This window comes from Aegilops tauschii, chromosome 5 (assembly GCF_002575655.3).
Source record: "Aegilops tauschii subsp. strangulata cultivar AL8/78 chromosome 5, Aet v6.0, whole genome shotgun sequence".
NCBI classification, from domain to species: Eukaryota; Viridiplantae; Streptophyta; class Magnoliopsida; order Poales; family Poaceae; genus Aegilops; species Aegilops tauschii.
Genome location: NC_053039.3, coordinates 325,760,242 through 325,773,630, shown reverse-complemented (window position 1 = coordinate 325,773,630; position 13,389 = coordinate 325,760,242). Strand labels below are relative to the sequence as shown.

Genomic DNA, 13,389 nt, shown 5'->3' with positions numbered 1-13,389 from the left:
CATGCGAGGCTGTCCAGAGCGTGGTCCATAGGGACTGCCTGTAGTTTGCGAAATTCATTGGTTTCTTTTCTTTTAACAGCAACAACAATAATTTTTGGAAAGGACAGCAACAACAATAATAAATCAACTAAGATTTTGCTTACGGTTGTCTCAACAAGGCGTCGGTAAGAAACAGATGCATGGCCAAGCAAAGAAATGTCACTAAAAATTCATTCACACTGCTTGCAAGTGAAGCGATGAGATTGTGAGCAATGGCATGAGCTTTTGTTCCCAAAATGTCATGCGTCTATCAATTTTGCGTGTGTATGTGTATCTCGGTTCCGTTTAATCACCATTATTGGCTAACGGCCGATTCGACTGCTTTCACAACGGTATAACATATATTTAATGCACACATAGTGTCATACATATCACAATTATACTAAAAATACTAGTAAGATGCCGTGCTATGCTACGAACCACATAAAATAAGGTGGAATAACAAAATTTATGAGCCACTTTTTTGAGAGAAGGTTAGGTTCTAATCACATCAAACAAGTCCCTGTACAATAACACTGCCAACACAACCAAAGTTCCATGGAGCCACACGTTTGTCGCAATGACGCCGTCAACACAACCCAAGTCTCGTGGAGCCGAACATCTGCTGCATCACGATTACATCCAGATCCAACCTTAAATACTTTAGAGGACAATACCCTTTCAAGGATCAGTATTATAACTTGGAAGTATATCGCTCCTCACGATATTTGTCACATTCAGGTTACCGAGCTTGATTTCTGGTGTGTGACTTGCATGGGTGGTAAATGAGCCATTCTCAAAGGTTGCCGCTCCGGTTCCATGAACATTGGTAACTTGGTATGATTGATGTAACTATTAACTCTTCTTTGGTATATTTTGTATTTCATTTGTTTTTTGAGGAAAATGGCAGTGGCTACTGACTATGCATTTTTCAAACGACAAAGTAACGACATGTAATCCACAAAAGATAATGCTGCATAAAAAGGATCCTGCTAATACCTGTAGCAGCAGATGATGTTTTAGATGGTGTGCTAGCTGCTCCTAATGCAGCTGCATAATGATACAACTACAATAACCATCGATTGCTCTCATTTTACAACTGTGACATGGCTATGATGAACATATGATGTGCTAGATGCAGTTATTGTGGTTGTATCATTGGAGCTCTGTGTATCGGACGACAGTGGCACCGTTTCTAGATCTACCTGCAGAGCTTCCTCATATGTTGAATTGTTCAGATGATGAAATAGAGCATCAGTTGCAAATAACTTGGTCAGAAGAACATTGTTACATACCTGCAGCAGCTTGGTTTGGGCTATCTCCTGGCTGGAAAGAAGACAGAAGACATCTTGTGCGATTTTCAGACTAAGGCATGTCCCCTGAAGCAGGAGGCGGAACATTAACTTGGTCGGTACACTACCTCCTTCCCATTTGATCTAAATGAAATGTTTAAGCAAGAACTGTAGCAGATGTATAGTGAAACTACAATAACTATGTTTCAAACCTGAACTATGACTCATAATCAATACAAACTCATGCCTAACTGAATGTTATCGAACCTGTTCGAATGCAGCAGAAGCATTCTTCGAATGGAGTAGAGAGCAGAGCAGTAGGCAAAAACGTTCAGAAATTCCAAACAACACACAATTACTGTCTCGTGCTCGTGCATAGTGTACCTTTTAAAGTTCATTAAGCTATAATCTGGTTGTAAATTGTAATCAGAACTCAATTAGGCTATCAAATCGTGGAAGAAAAGTAGAAACCAAAATTACATCCATAAACTTCGGTTGAGTAACCTAAAATCTAATTGGTTCAGAACTAAGGAAACACCGTGTACACGTACAGAAAATAAACGAAGAGTTGGCGATGCACTTGGATGGAAGAGACGGACGGCCAACTCGTTTCTCGACGTGGCGCGGCGCGGCGCTCGGGAGGACTCGATGCAGTCCAGGCGAGCGCGACCGTCCCGGATAGGCAACGGCGAGCGGGCGTGCCGGCAGGGTGTGGGACCTCTCCACACGCGCAAGAGATGCAGGTACCACGTTCTGGCGACGATGAGCGAGCGGCGACAGCAACGGGTGCGAGATCAATGCGGTATCGACGACGGTGAGCGAGCTGGGCGGCAGAAACCAAACGGAGGAAAGAAAGACACAGCGAGGGACGGACGGCGTTGCTAGGTGGTGGAATGCTGCGGCACAGGAGGAGGCATGAGAGGCGTCGGGGAATGGACGGCGTTGGCAGCGTACTTGCGGAGATTGGCACTGGAGGAGACGGAAAAAGGGGCGGAGGAGGGGAGGCCGTGGTGGTCGTGAGTGGTGGGTTGCGGTGGTAGAGAGGATGCATTTGGGGCGGACGGCGCCGGCAGCGGCCATCGCGCCAGATCGGACTTCCATGGCTTGCTGGAGAAAGGTCGCGAGGGGATGGATCTGGATGGGTCTGGAAGGGAGAGACGAAGGGGTTTTCTGAAAAGAATACAAGGAGAGTGGCGGGGTCTTTTTGCAAAAGTGTCAGAGCTTGTCTTAGATGCGTTAGATGCAGATCGGACGGTCGAAATTGATAGATGGCAGACACACCATCATCACTAACTGTGATTTTTATAAGAGTAGAGATTTATGTTTTCCATAAAATAAACGTTTATTTGAAATGATGGAATCCAAAATTATGAAAGTAAAGCCTGTTTGCAGTCTTTGGATCAAAATTCGTGTGCAAGCTGTCATCGGCAGGTCAGGCCGGCGGCTTGTTTCGACGGTGGTGGTGGTTGTTTGGTAGTTCAGGGGCTTCGATGAATTTTTTATTATGTTTGAAGTGATTTGTACTTTCAGATCCTCCTCATACATAAAAACAAAATGTGTGCTATTTTTTTTTGAACTTGTGTGCATTTTTTTATAGGACAAAAACTGTGTGCAGTTAGCAACAAATCCATCCATTAGGCCGAAACGTCCTGTGTTTTAGGGTATGGCCTGTCTACATAGCAAGCCCAGTAGCCCATAAGGCAGGAGGCGCAGCGATTGCGCGCGGAAAAGCGGCGCGAAAGGCTCTCTCCTTTTTCACTTCTCCCTCCACGGCCCCCTCTCTTCCGCCGCCGAGGTAAAAAGAAAGACACCTCAAAAAAAAAGGTAAAAAGAAAGAAGGCAACAAAAATCTCAATCCCCTCTCTCTTGGTCTCATCCTCCCCGAGGGCGCAGAAGAAACACGGCAGCGATCGTAGTCCAGCTCTACTCTGACCTGCCGCCTCCCGGCCAACGGTATGCACCTTCTGAAATTCTTGCTCCGTTTCTTCTCTGTAGATAATGCTGTCAGCCTGGCACCCATGACTGGTTTTCTCGGTAGATTTTGCCCTTTCCTGTTCGTTTGTTTGATATGTGCGTCAGATCTGATTGGTCAACTTGCCACGGATAAAATTGCATCTCCCGACCTGTGTACATATGGATCAACAATGTGATTCTCGCATATGGCTCGGCAGGAAAGAGAGGGGGGTGGGGGGGGGGGGGGGGATGAAAAATGGTACCATCTACCAATCTACAGTATGTAGTTTGAATGGCATCAGTACCATTAATTAGAAGCAGCAACGAAATTCCATTTGATCAGTTTGAATGGCATCGGTGGTTTCTGTTGCGCTCCCATTGTTCTTCTAACTGTTATCCCCTAAGTCCAAACTCGGTCTCTCGATCCATTCTTACAGGAATCGACCATTTGCTAATTTGTTTACTTAAAGTTCCACAGAGAACTTGTTCAAAATTATAAGGAAATGCTGAAATATTAACACACATTTTTTTCTTCAAATGGCTAGATTTTTACTGGTCCTACCTTTGTTTATGCCTAGGCATGGAACAGGAAGTTGACGGTGGCAAAAACATGGTGGCACAAGAGCACAACAATGGCAGCCTCTCCCGCGTAAACCCGAAAAGGCTCCGATCGAAGGCGTGGGAAGACTTCACACCCATCTACGTTGGTGGGAAGGTCGCGAAGGCTGAGTGCATGCATTGCCACCTGGTCTTCAATAGCAGCAGCACAAATGGCACTAGCAACCTGCTTAATCACCAAGCCATGTGCGGCCCCCGGGCCCAGAAGAGGCCAACGCAACGGAAGAGTACAGCATCAGCTGGCTCTGATCCGACGCAGAAGAAGCTATCGTTCTTTCCCACCAGCCAGAAGAAATGCTTGGGCACAGCAGATGCAAGGCCTGAGAAGAAGGATCTTGTTTTGCTTCGCAATGACATTAATCGGAAGAGCCAAGAGGGTAATCAGAATGGGTCTCACGAGGAACCTGAATCGCCTGAGCAGAATGATCTTGCCTTGCCTGATGTTCCCACCGACACGAAAACAAAGAGTCAACAAGTTGATCAAAATGGGTCTCATGACGAACTAGCTACAGCTGAGCAGGAGAATTATGCATTCCCTGACAATCCCATCGACAAGAATGTAAAGAATCAGTCCCATGAGGAACTTGCATTGCCTGAACACAAGGCTATTCCTACAGCCACGAAACAGCAGAATCAGAACGTTGGTCAGGATGGATCCTATGCCGAGCTCGTTAGGAAATTGGCCTTGCACGGTTACCTGCCCTCGATGATGGACCATGGAGGACTCAGGAAGTCTGTGGATTTCTTGAATCCCGTGGTCAAGATGCCATCATATGCTGACTTGATATCTACATTTTTGGATTTGTTCGACAATGAAAAGGCCAAGCTGAAGGAGAAGTGTGCAGCCTTTTGCAGTCGGGTATGCTTGAGTGTTTACGTTTGGCACTATGATCCACTCTCGGCATTCTTGTGCTTGAGTGTTCATTACATTGACGAGGAATGGGAGAGGCAACAAAAGATCATCACATTTCGTGCCATGGATACCATTTGCAATGCAGAAGAACTGGGTGAAGCCATATTGCTGGCTATCCGAGATTGGGGTCTTTGTGGAAAAGTTTTTTGCATTGTACTGGATGATGCATTTATTGATGATTCAGTGGCTTCAAGTGTCAAAGCACAGCTCATGAAAGAGAACTCAACCTTTGCAAACCAGAGCTTGTTTGTGGTGCGTCGTGGAACTCGCTTACTTGATCAGGTTATTCAGGTGGGGCTGGATGAACTTGAAAAAATCATGGAGAAATCAGCGAACTGTTCTAAACCTATGATGGGTCCTAAGTCGTCTGCAGTGCGGTATCCCAACTACAAATACGCACCATCTCAGCAAGACTGGGGCGAAGCGCGTAAGATGTGTGAGACCTTGGAAGAGTTTCATCAGTACATGGACACAAGTCAGAGTCTTCGTGGTCCAGTCCACTTGTTTGATGCAATTAGGGATGTGAAGCGTGATTTGCGTCGTGGAGTTAAGAGCTATGCGGATGGATCATTTCCCAATATGCTAAAGAAGATGCAGCAGAAGTTCAAGCAATATTGGAAACTCTGTTGCTTACATTTGTGTATGACTATAGCCATGGATCCTTCATACGGCCTGAAACACATCAAATCTAGGAGCGGTTACCTCTGTAAAAATGACAAAGATGGTTATACAAAGGATGTCCATGATACATTGCTAAGTCTCTTCTATGAATATTCTGGTCAGATGGAAGATGCTAGCTGCACTTCTGGGTCTAAAACTAGCAAGGAAGCTGTCATCATTGAAGATGGTATGAATGAAGATGATGCGCCATTTGCATGCTGTGGCGATTATGGAGACAAATGTAATAAAGGGCGGCCGATGATAGAACTTGACCAGTACTTGCATGAGCCAAGTTACTGTAGAGGCCAGACGAGTGTTCTTCAGTGGTGGAAGGAACATAGCCTGACCTATCCTACAATTGCTCGGATGGCACGTGATATATTGGCTATGCCACACAGATGCGATTATGAGGTAGCAACAACAACTGCCGGACTTGCAATTTGTGAGTCAGGTCATAAGCACTGGGTTGAGCAGCTTGTCTGTACTCAAAATTGGCTCGGACCAGACCGTAAGTTCCACTCTCTCGCTTTTCTCATCGATATCCTGTCACATTCTCGTATTAACCATACATTGTGTAACCCTAGGTTCTGCAAGCAAGGCCTCAACCAGTGATCTTTCCGACTGAGTACTTGGGCCTTCTTACATGTAAGACCCTTTTCAAATTTACACATGGCAACCCGATTCCGAAGTAGTAGTACTAAGCTATGGCTTAACAGTTACCTTTCTGATGCAGGGTCCTTTTCATCTTTTTGGAAGGAGACGACGGTTTCAAAGACGAGAAATGTGCGAAGGGCGACATTTGTTCAGACGGTTTTAGGGAATGCATGCTGTTATCGCTTAGCAGCTATGATTATGAGTAGTTTTTGACATTTAGTTACTGATGATGGTGGAGGCGTAATGGCGCTTTTGTACGTACGTATGTGTCGTGGACCGGGGAGCCTGTCAGTAACTTCCACTTCTAGTTTTCAGATACTTTGTCAACATCTCATCCAATGATACCTGATCATGATGTTCATATGCCCAACTATATGTACTACTCTCTTCTAGTGCTTGCAGCACATTCCTCTACCCTTGAGTCCCCTTCTGGTGCTCCCTTTTTTTCGCAATTTCTGGCACGGGTTTGATTGATTTGCTGGTCAAAAAAGCGGAGGCTTTTGTCTCAACAATGATACACCACCACCCCGCCCTTTTTGAGCAACGCACGCCGCAGCTAATCAGGCTTTCGCCACTTCACTTAATCATGAGCCAGGATGCATATGGGATCACAGCTCTAGCTAGACCACCAATTAATCCCCCCACCCAAATACCCAATGCACGCAACTGTAAGATCTGGATCTGGAACATCTCAAGGGACCAGGCACGCACAGAAGTTACCAGCTGGATAACAGACATCTTCGCGCGTCGCGGCTCGGGCTCTAACCAAACCGCGACGCGCGACTGGCACAAATGTCCTGATGATCGTATAGATAACATGTCTGGAATACTATTTTCAGAGGTTGGGATTGGCCTCCCGGGTTAAAACTAAGCGTGATCACTGGCCTGCTGCACTGGCCGTGGCCTGTGGATCCGGATCTCAGTACAATCGGCAGTAGTACTTTATTAGTTCAGCTCACCTTCAGTTTCAGTTGTTCCAAATGCAGAGACTGGCTCTGACCTGACTGACCCTTGTGCGGCGTGCGGGACAGCGGGCGAGACCGGATCCCGAGCGGTGGGCGGCCGGAGCAGCGCCGATGCGCGGAGCCACACGTGCGGCGGTGGCCTCTGCCCGACGGGAGCCCCGCTGGAGCTCGACTGGCGGGCATCGTTGGGCGGCGCCTGTCCGGCATGGCAAGTGGCAACGGCATCGCCCTGACCCTGGGCTCTATCCAAGTGGACTGGACGACTGTCACTGGCCGAGCTTAGTTATGGTTAGCATATGTAGCAGATAAACTAAACAGTGCAGAATCACCAGCAGTGGTGCCGCTGTTGTCCTCGGCTGCCGAGTTAGCATATGGAAACGCATGTGCCCGGCCCCGGCACCTGACACTGCGCAACCTTCCTGAAAATTCAAAATGGGCTTGAGTTCATCTGGAGCCTCGATCTTGCAGTTGATCAATGTAGCATTGTCGCTATCAGTGACTACTAGTGGTACGGTTTGATTCCAGCAGCAGATTGCCGAAACACATGGGAATCTGGTGATTTTTGCAAGCGACGTGCCGTGCATGGTAAAGCAAACAGCATTTTATCTGTACGCTTCCTTTCTGCTCATGTAAAACTTGCAATGCCGCGTCGTGGTTGTAATTGTCACGATGGGTGTAGAGTTCTTACTTGATTGATTTCTGTCTTCTATTAAAATATAGTAGGCCGTACTCTCAAAAAAACACTTGCAATGCCGTGGACCAAAGGCAGCATCGAGATTGCGAGGTTGCATGAATTCGGGGGAAATTCAGGCGTTCCAAACGGGGCTTTGAGATTGCCAAGTTGCACTTTTATGGCCACTCCATCGAAAGCACTCACAGTTTCACCACGGCAATAATTACTACAGTACACGAGAGATGAAACAAGCTTCGTTGCTATTGCTGCTGCTGCTGCTGCTCTGGTACTCTGATTTTTACAGGTTTTTTCTTCTGGTAGGTCCCACCTCCAAGCACTTTTATACTACTAAGAAAAACAAAAGAAAGGAGAAGAAAAGCGGATTGTTAATCCGGCGATTAGCTCGCAGTGGATTCAGAGATGCTGCTGCTGGTGCTGCTGCTCTGGCCCGCCGCGGCTTCGGAGATGCTCTGCAGGGACGGCCGCCAGTGCCGGCCCCTGCCGCCACCGGCCGGCTGCGCGCCGCCGGAGCCCCGGTGCCGGTCCTTCTCCCCCCGCTGCTTCGCGTTCGCGTTCGCGTCCTGAGGAGGCAGGAGCGCGTATAGGAATCAGTATACGGCTTCGTGCAGTTTCAGATAGGAAGAGGAGATTATCACCAGGAGAATGGGGAGGCACTGACCTTGTCAGAGGCGCCCTGCTCCGCCCCGTCGCCGCGCCGGAGCTGGTCGTGCTGCTGCTTGATGGCCTCGCACCGCCGCATCTTGTCGTTCTTCCTCGCCCGCAGCGCCTTGGTCACCTCTGAGCACCGCAACACCATCAAGCATCGATTAGAACTAGATTGCTGCAACGGACGACGGAATCCTAGCACAGGAACTAGCTGCTTCCATGGACAACGAGGAAGGAGAGCGCGGCGGCTCTCTCTCCGATGTCGACGGGCGCAGGGAGGAGTGGAGGACTGTGCACGAACCTTGCGCGGTGATGAGGCGGTAGACCTGGCCGAGGTGGAGCACGTCCTTGGGCTTGAGGAGCTTGACCCGGGTGATCTTCGCTGCGGCGCCGGCGCCTGCGACGGCGGCCGCCGCCGCGGCCTCGTCCCCCGCGGCCGCCTTGTCGTCGGGGGAGAGGCGGAGGATGACGAGCGCGACGTAGTGGCCGGGGTTGGTCTTCATGACCTCGGCGGCGGGGGTGGGCCAGTAGAGGCGCTCCACCTTGCCGCCGGGGTGCTGGACGATGACCTCCGCCGCCTCGGCCGCCTGGCAGTTGCCCATCGCGCGCGCGCCTCCGCGCCTCGCTTCTGCCGGCGGAGCTAGTGGCGTCTGGTGAGCTCTGGGGGAGAGGGAGGTGGTGGTGGTGGAGGAGCAGAGGAGAGGAGAGGAGAGCAGGAGGTCACGCAGTTGCCGTTTCGAGGGAGGTGGTGGCGTTAAATGTGGTGAAGGGAAGAAAAGGCGTCGGCCATGAGGGGAGGGCAGTTTTGGCTGGCTTCGCCTCGTCTCTCGTCTCGGCAGTCAGCACACTGCAAAATGGCCAAATGGTGAAGCACCGAGCACCACTGCTTTAACCAAGTTTTGAACATAAAAAAACTGTAAAAAATACTCTTATGAATTTGTCAAAATTTCAGGTGCAGTACGCTTGATGGCGAAATTCTTTGTATTATCCTATCCATAGAGTTGCCCCTCGCTTTAACTCGACATCTCCCTCTGAAAAACCGTCCGAGAGCATGCACCATAGTGGTACAAATACTAGCTGATTGAACACACTAATTTTCATAGGAGGAACTGCGAACCAACCTGTAGTTGAATGGTTAGGTGAAGAGTTGTATCTCAGCCCATCAGGGTTCAACTTCTGATGCTCGCTTTATTTTTCAGGATTTCCGAAGACACGCGTTTAGTGGGAGGAGACGTTTCCATCGACTACGAGGTGTCTACGGTGACTTCGTAAAATCTCAAGATGATCGCCGGCTCATTCAGTCTCTCGGAAGAGATGATATGCCGGCTCATTCAGTCTTTCGGAGATGCATATATAGATAGGGTGTGCGTGTGTGCGTTCATAAGGATGAATGTATACACGTATATATGAGGGCTTGTGTGTACTGATGTTAAAAAAAACCTCCATAAAAAGAACTGGAAATAAAAATTAAGTGTATGTTACTATTCCATTTTCGCCACCGAACCTGCGGGCAAAAGCGGCATGCAAACGACATCAAACAGTAGTCCATAGAAAGCTACTCCTACTAACAAACTGTTTGCCTGCCGGAGACCGAATGGCTTCTTCATGTGTTCTCACTCTAAGCAGCATTTTTCTCTTAATGGAGAAGTGACTATTCACAGAGTATAAACGAGGTGGCTGGCTGAGGATAACAACTGTTCTAGGGTTTTTCTTCTAGTTCTGTTCTCTCTTTCTTTCTTCTTTTCTCTTTAGTTTCCTTCTTCTTTTTCTTTTAGGGCTTACCTCAAGCCTTGCAGACTACTTGTATTCTTTGCTCTCTTTAAATTTATAAATATTGCAGTGGGGTTTTACCCTACTGTTTATAGTCAAAAAAAAAGATAACAACTGGTTGTTAGTAGGGTCACTATCACTTTACGACGGAGCTCTTCTCAGGTTTTATTATAACATTATCATCTCCTCGATCAAATACCAGCTTTGAGTCATTATTAGCATGAGAAGAAAATAGTGCTAGTCCGACTAACTCGATATCCAGACGATTTGAAGACGATGCACAAGATCACACCGTGCAGTGCCCAGCAGCAGGACAGGTCCACCGTTGGATACAGTGTCGGCTGGATGTCGTGTATGCAGTGTCGTCTACAGAGCAGTTTCGTTTGTTAGCACGTCGTCGGATAAGCAGTACTCACACCTGCAGCGGCCCTCAAAGCCGGCTCGCAACGGTCAGAGAAACCGGACCCAAACGGACGACGCATTTGTCCTTTTTTATTTGTTTGTGTCGGCCGCCAACTCGGTGACCACCTTTTTTTTATTTGGGTCGGCAGTGCGTCCAACGCACCGACCCATATTTGCCGGCGTGGCCAGCTAGCCTCCTTTTTTAATGAACACTTTGCATATTTCACAAGCAAATATATAGTTTCACAAGGAAGCATAGTTTTCACAACCAAATATAAAGCATAGTTTTATAAGCCCAAATATAAATTAAATTGTTCTCACTAGTTTTACAGGCCAAATAAAAATGATACATCTATTGGTTGCCAACATGAGCCCACATATACTTGACCAAATCATTTTGCAGCTGCATGGGAGTTTCCCAATGACGCATTTCATGATGAATTGGATGAACTGTCCAAACGTTGCCGCTCCTCCATGCTCAGGCACAACATTCTCACTCTGAAACTGAAACCCTTGATCGTAGATACGTTTCGGACGCTCATCTTCTACGATCATATTGTGCATGATCACACAAGCAATCATCACCTCCCACAGCTTCTTCGTGCTCCAAGTCCTAGCAGGATACTCAACGATGCCCCATCGAGATTGCAAAACACCAAAGGCATGCTCGACGTCCTTCCTAGCACTCTCTTGCTCTAGGGCGAATCTTTTCCTCTTCTCTCTGACGGGGTTAGGAATTGTCTTCAAAATAGTGGTCCACTGAGGATAGATACCGTCACCTAGGTAGTATACTTTGTCGTAGTTGTGGCCTTTGATGATAACATTCACTGGTGGGTTGTTGCCTTTGGCAAGCCTTGCAAACACCGGCGAGCGTTGAAGCACGTTGATATCATTGTGTGATCCGGCCATGCCGAAGAAAGAGTGTCAGATCCAGAGATCTTGTGATGCCACGGCCTCAAGTATGACAGTGCAAGCCCTAACATGGCCCTTATATTGCCTTTGCCAAGCAGAAGGGCAGTTCTTCCACTCCCAGTGTGTGCAGTCTGTGCTGCCAAGCATCCCTGGGAAGCCCCTACTGGCATTCATTGCCAACAAGTGGGTTGTATCTTGATGAGTTGGCTCTCTCAAGTACTCAGGGCCAAACACAGCAATCACAGCCTTGCAGAACTTGTACATGGAGTCTAGGCACGTAGACTCGCTCATACGGACGTACTCGTCAACGAGATCACCGGCCACTCCGTATGCAAGTGCTACTTCTTGAGATTGCATTGGTTTTTCCCTTGAAGAGGAAAGGGTGATGCAACAAAGTAGAGATAAGTATTTCCCTCAGTTTGAGAATCAAGGTATCAATCCAGTAGGAGACAACACACAAGTCACTGAATACCTGCACAAACAATCAACAACTTGCACCCAACGCGATAAAGGGGTTGTCAATCCCTACACGGTTACTCGCAAAAGTGAGATCTGATGGAGATAGATAAACGGTAAAGTAAATATTTTTAGTATTTTTGGTTTATAGATCGGAAAGCAAAAGATTGCAAAATAGTAGATCGAAAACTTATATGATGGAAAATAGACCCGGGGCCATAGGTTTCACTAGAGGCTTCTCTCAAGATAGAAAATATTACGATGGGTGAACAAATTACTGCCGAGCAATTGATAGAAAAGCGCAAAGTTATGACGATATCTACGGCAATGATCATGAATATAGGCATCACGTACGTGTCAAGTACACCGACTTCTGCCTGCATCTACTACTATTACTCCACACATCGACTGCTATCCAGCATGCATCTAGAGTATTAAATTCATAAAGAACGGAGTAACACATTAAGCAAGATGACATGATATAGAGGAATTAACTCAAGCAATATGATGAAAACCCCATCTTTTTATCCTCGATGGCAACAATACAATACGTGTCTTGCTACCCCTACTATTGGTTTGGGGACATATGGGAATATATAAGCGAAGAAATTAGGCCAGGGAGTGTACGAGGGGCCCACAAGGGTGGGGGCGCGCCCTACCCCCTGGGCGCGCCCTCCGTCCTTGTGACCGCCTCGTGGCTCTTCTGACTTCATCTTCAAGTCTTCTGGGTGTCTTCTGGTCCAAGAAAAATCATCGCGAATGTTTTATTCCGTTTGGTATTCCTTTTCTGCTAAACTCAAAAACAAGGAAAAACAAGAACTGGCACTGGGCTCTAGGTTAATAGGTTAGTCCCAGAAATCATATAAAATAGCATATTAATGCATATAAAACATCCAAACAGATAATATAATAGCATGAGACAATCAAAAATTGTAGATACGTTGGAGATGTATCAAGCATCCCCAAGCTTAATTCCTGCTTGTCCTCGAGTAGGTAAATGATAAAAATAGAATTTTTAATGTGGAATGCTACCTAACATATTTATCCATGTAATTCTCTTTATTGTGGCATTAATGTTCAGATCCGTATGATTCAAAACAAAAGTTTAATATTGACATAAAAACAATAATACTTCAAGCATACTAACAAGGCAATTATGTCTTCTCAAAATAACACGGCCAAAGAAAATTTATCCCTACAAAATCATATAGTCTGGCTATGCTCCATCTTCATTACACAAAATATTGAAATCATGCACAACCCCGATGACAAGCCAAGCAATTATTTCATACTTTTGATGTTCTCAAACCTTTTCAACTTTCATGCAATACATAAGCGTGAGCCATGGACATAGCACTATAGGTGGAATAGACGGTGGTTGTGAAGAAGACAAAAAGAAGGAGATAGTTTCACATAAACTAGGCGTATGAACGGGCT

General features: G+C 47.0%; 2 protein-coding genes and 1 long non-coding RNA gene across 6 annotated transcripts; 1 reads left to right on the top strand and 2 right to left on the bottom strand.

Annotated features, from left to right (window-relative positions):
- Positions 1-486: 486 nt before the first annotated feature.
- LOC109755378 (uncharacterized) lies at positions 487-2,450 on the bottom strand. Of its 2 annotated transcripts, XR_002230969.4 has the most exons (3): positions 1,862-2,450; positions 1,314-1,397; positions 487-1,223 (listed from the first exon to the last, which is right to left on the bottom strand). It is a non-coding gene; the product is annotated as an uncharacterized lncRNA (long non-coding RNA). The 2 variants fall into 2 exon arrangements; XR_005757305.3 differs by having other exon boundaries at positions 487-1,397.
- A 302-nt stretch (positions 2,451-2,752) lies between these two features.
- On the top strand, positions 2,753-6,522 carry LOC109755379 (zinc finger BED domain-containing protein DAYSLEEPER). 3 transcript variants are annotated; one of them, XM_040390344.2, is made up of 4 exons: positions 2,753-3,263; positions 3,853-5,962; positions 6,039-6,099; positions 6,188-6,522. In XM_040390344.2, the coding sequence occupies exons 2-3, from the start codon at positions 3,874-3,876 to the stop codon at positions 6,077-6,079; spliced, it is 2,130 nt and encodes a 709-aa protein (XP_040246278.1). In that variant the 5' UTR covers positions 2,753-3,263; positions 3,853-3,873; the 3' UTR covers positions 6,080-6,099; positions 6,188-6,522. The 3 variants fall into 3 exon arrangements, with proteins under 3 accessions (XP_040246278.1, XP_040246277.1, XP_020169880.1); XM_040390343.3 differs by having other exon boundaries at positions 3,809-5,962; XM_020314291.4 differs by having other exon boundaries at positions 2,754-3,263; positions 3,842-5,962.
- A 1,410-nt stretch (positions 6,523-7,932) lies between these two features.
- On the bottom strand, positions 7,933-9,262 carry LOC109755373 (uncharacterized). The gene is made up of 3 exons (XM_020314285.4): positions 8,714-9,262; positions 8,426-8,544; positions 7,933-8,327 (listed from the first exon to the last, which is right to left on the bottom strand). The coding sequence occupies exons 1-3, from the start codon at positions 9,012-9,014 to the stop codon at positions 8,145-8,147; spliced, it is 603 nt and encodes a 200-aa protein (XP_020169874.1). The 5' UTR covers positions 9,015-9,262; the 3' UTR covers positions 7,933-8,144.
- Positions 9,263-13,389: the final 4,127 nt, after the last annotated feature.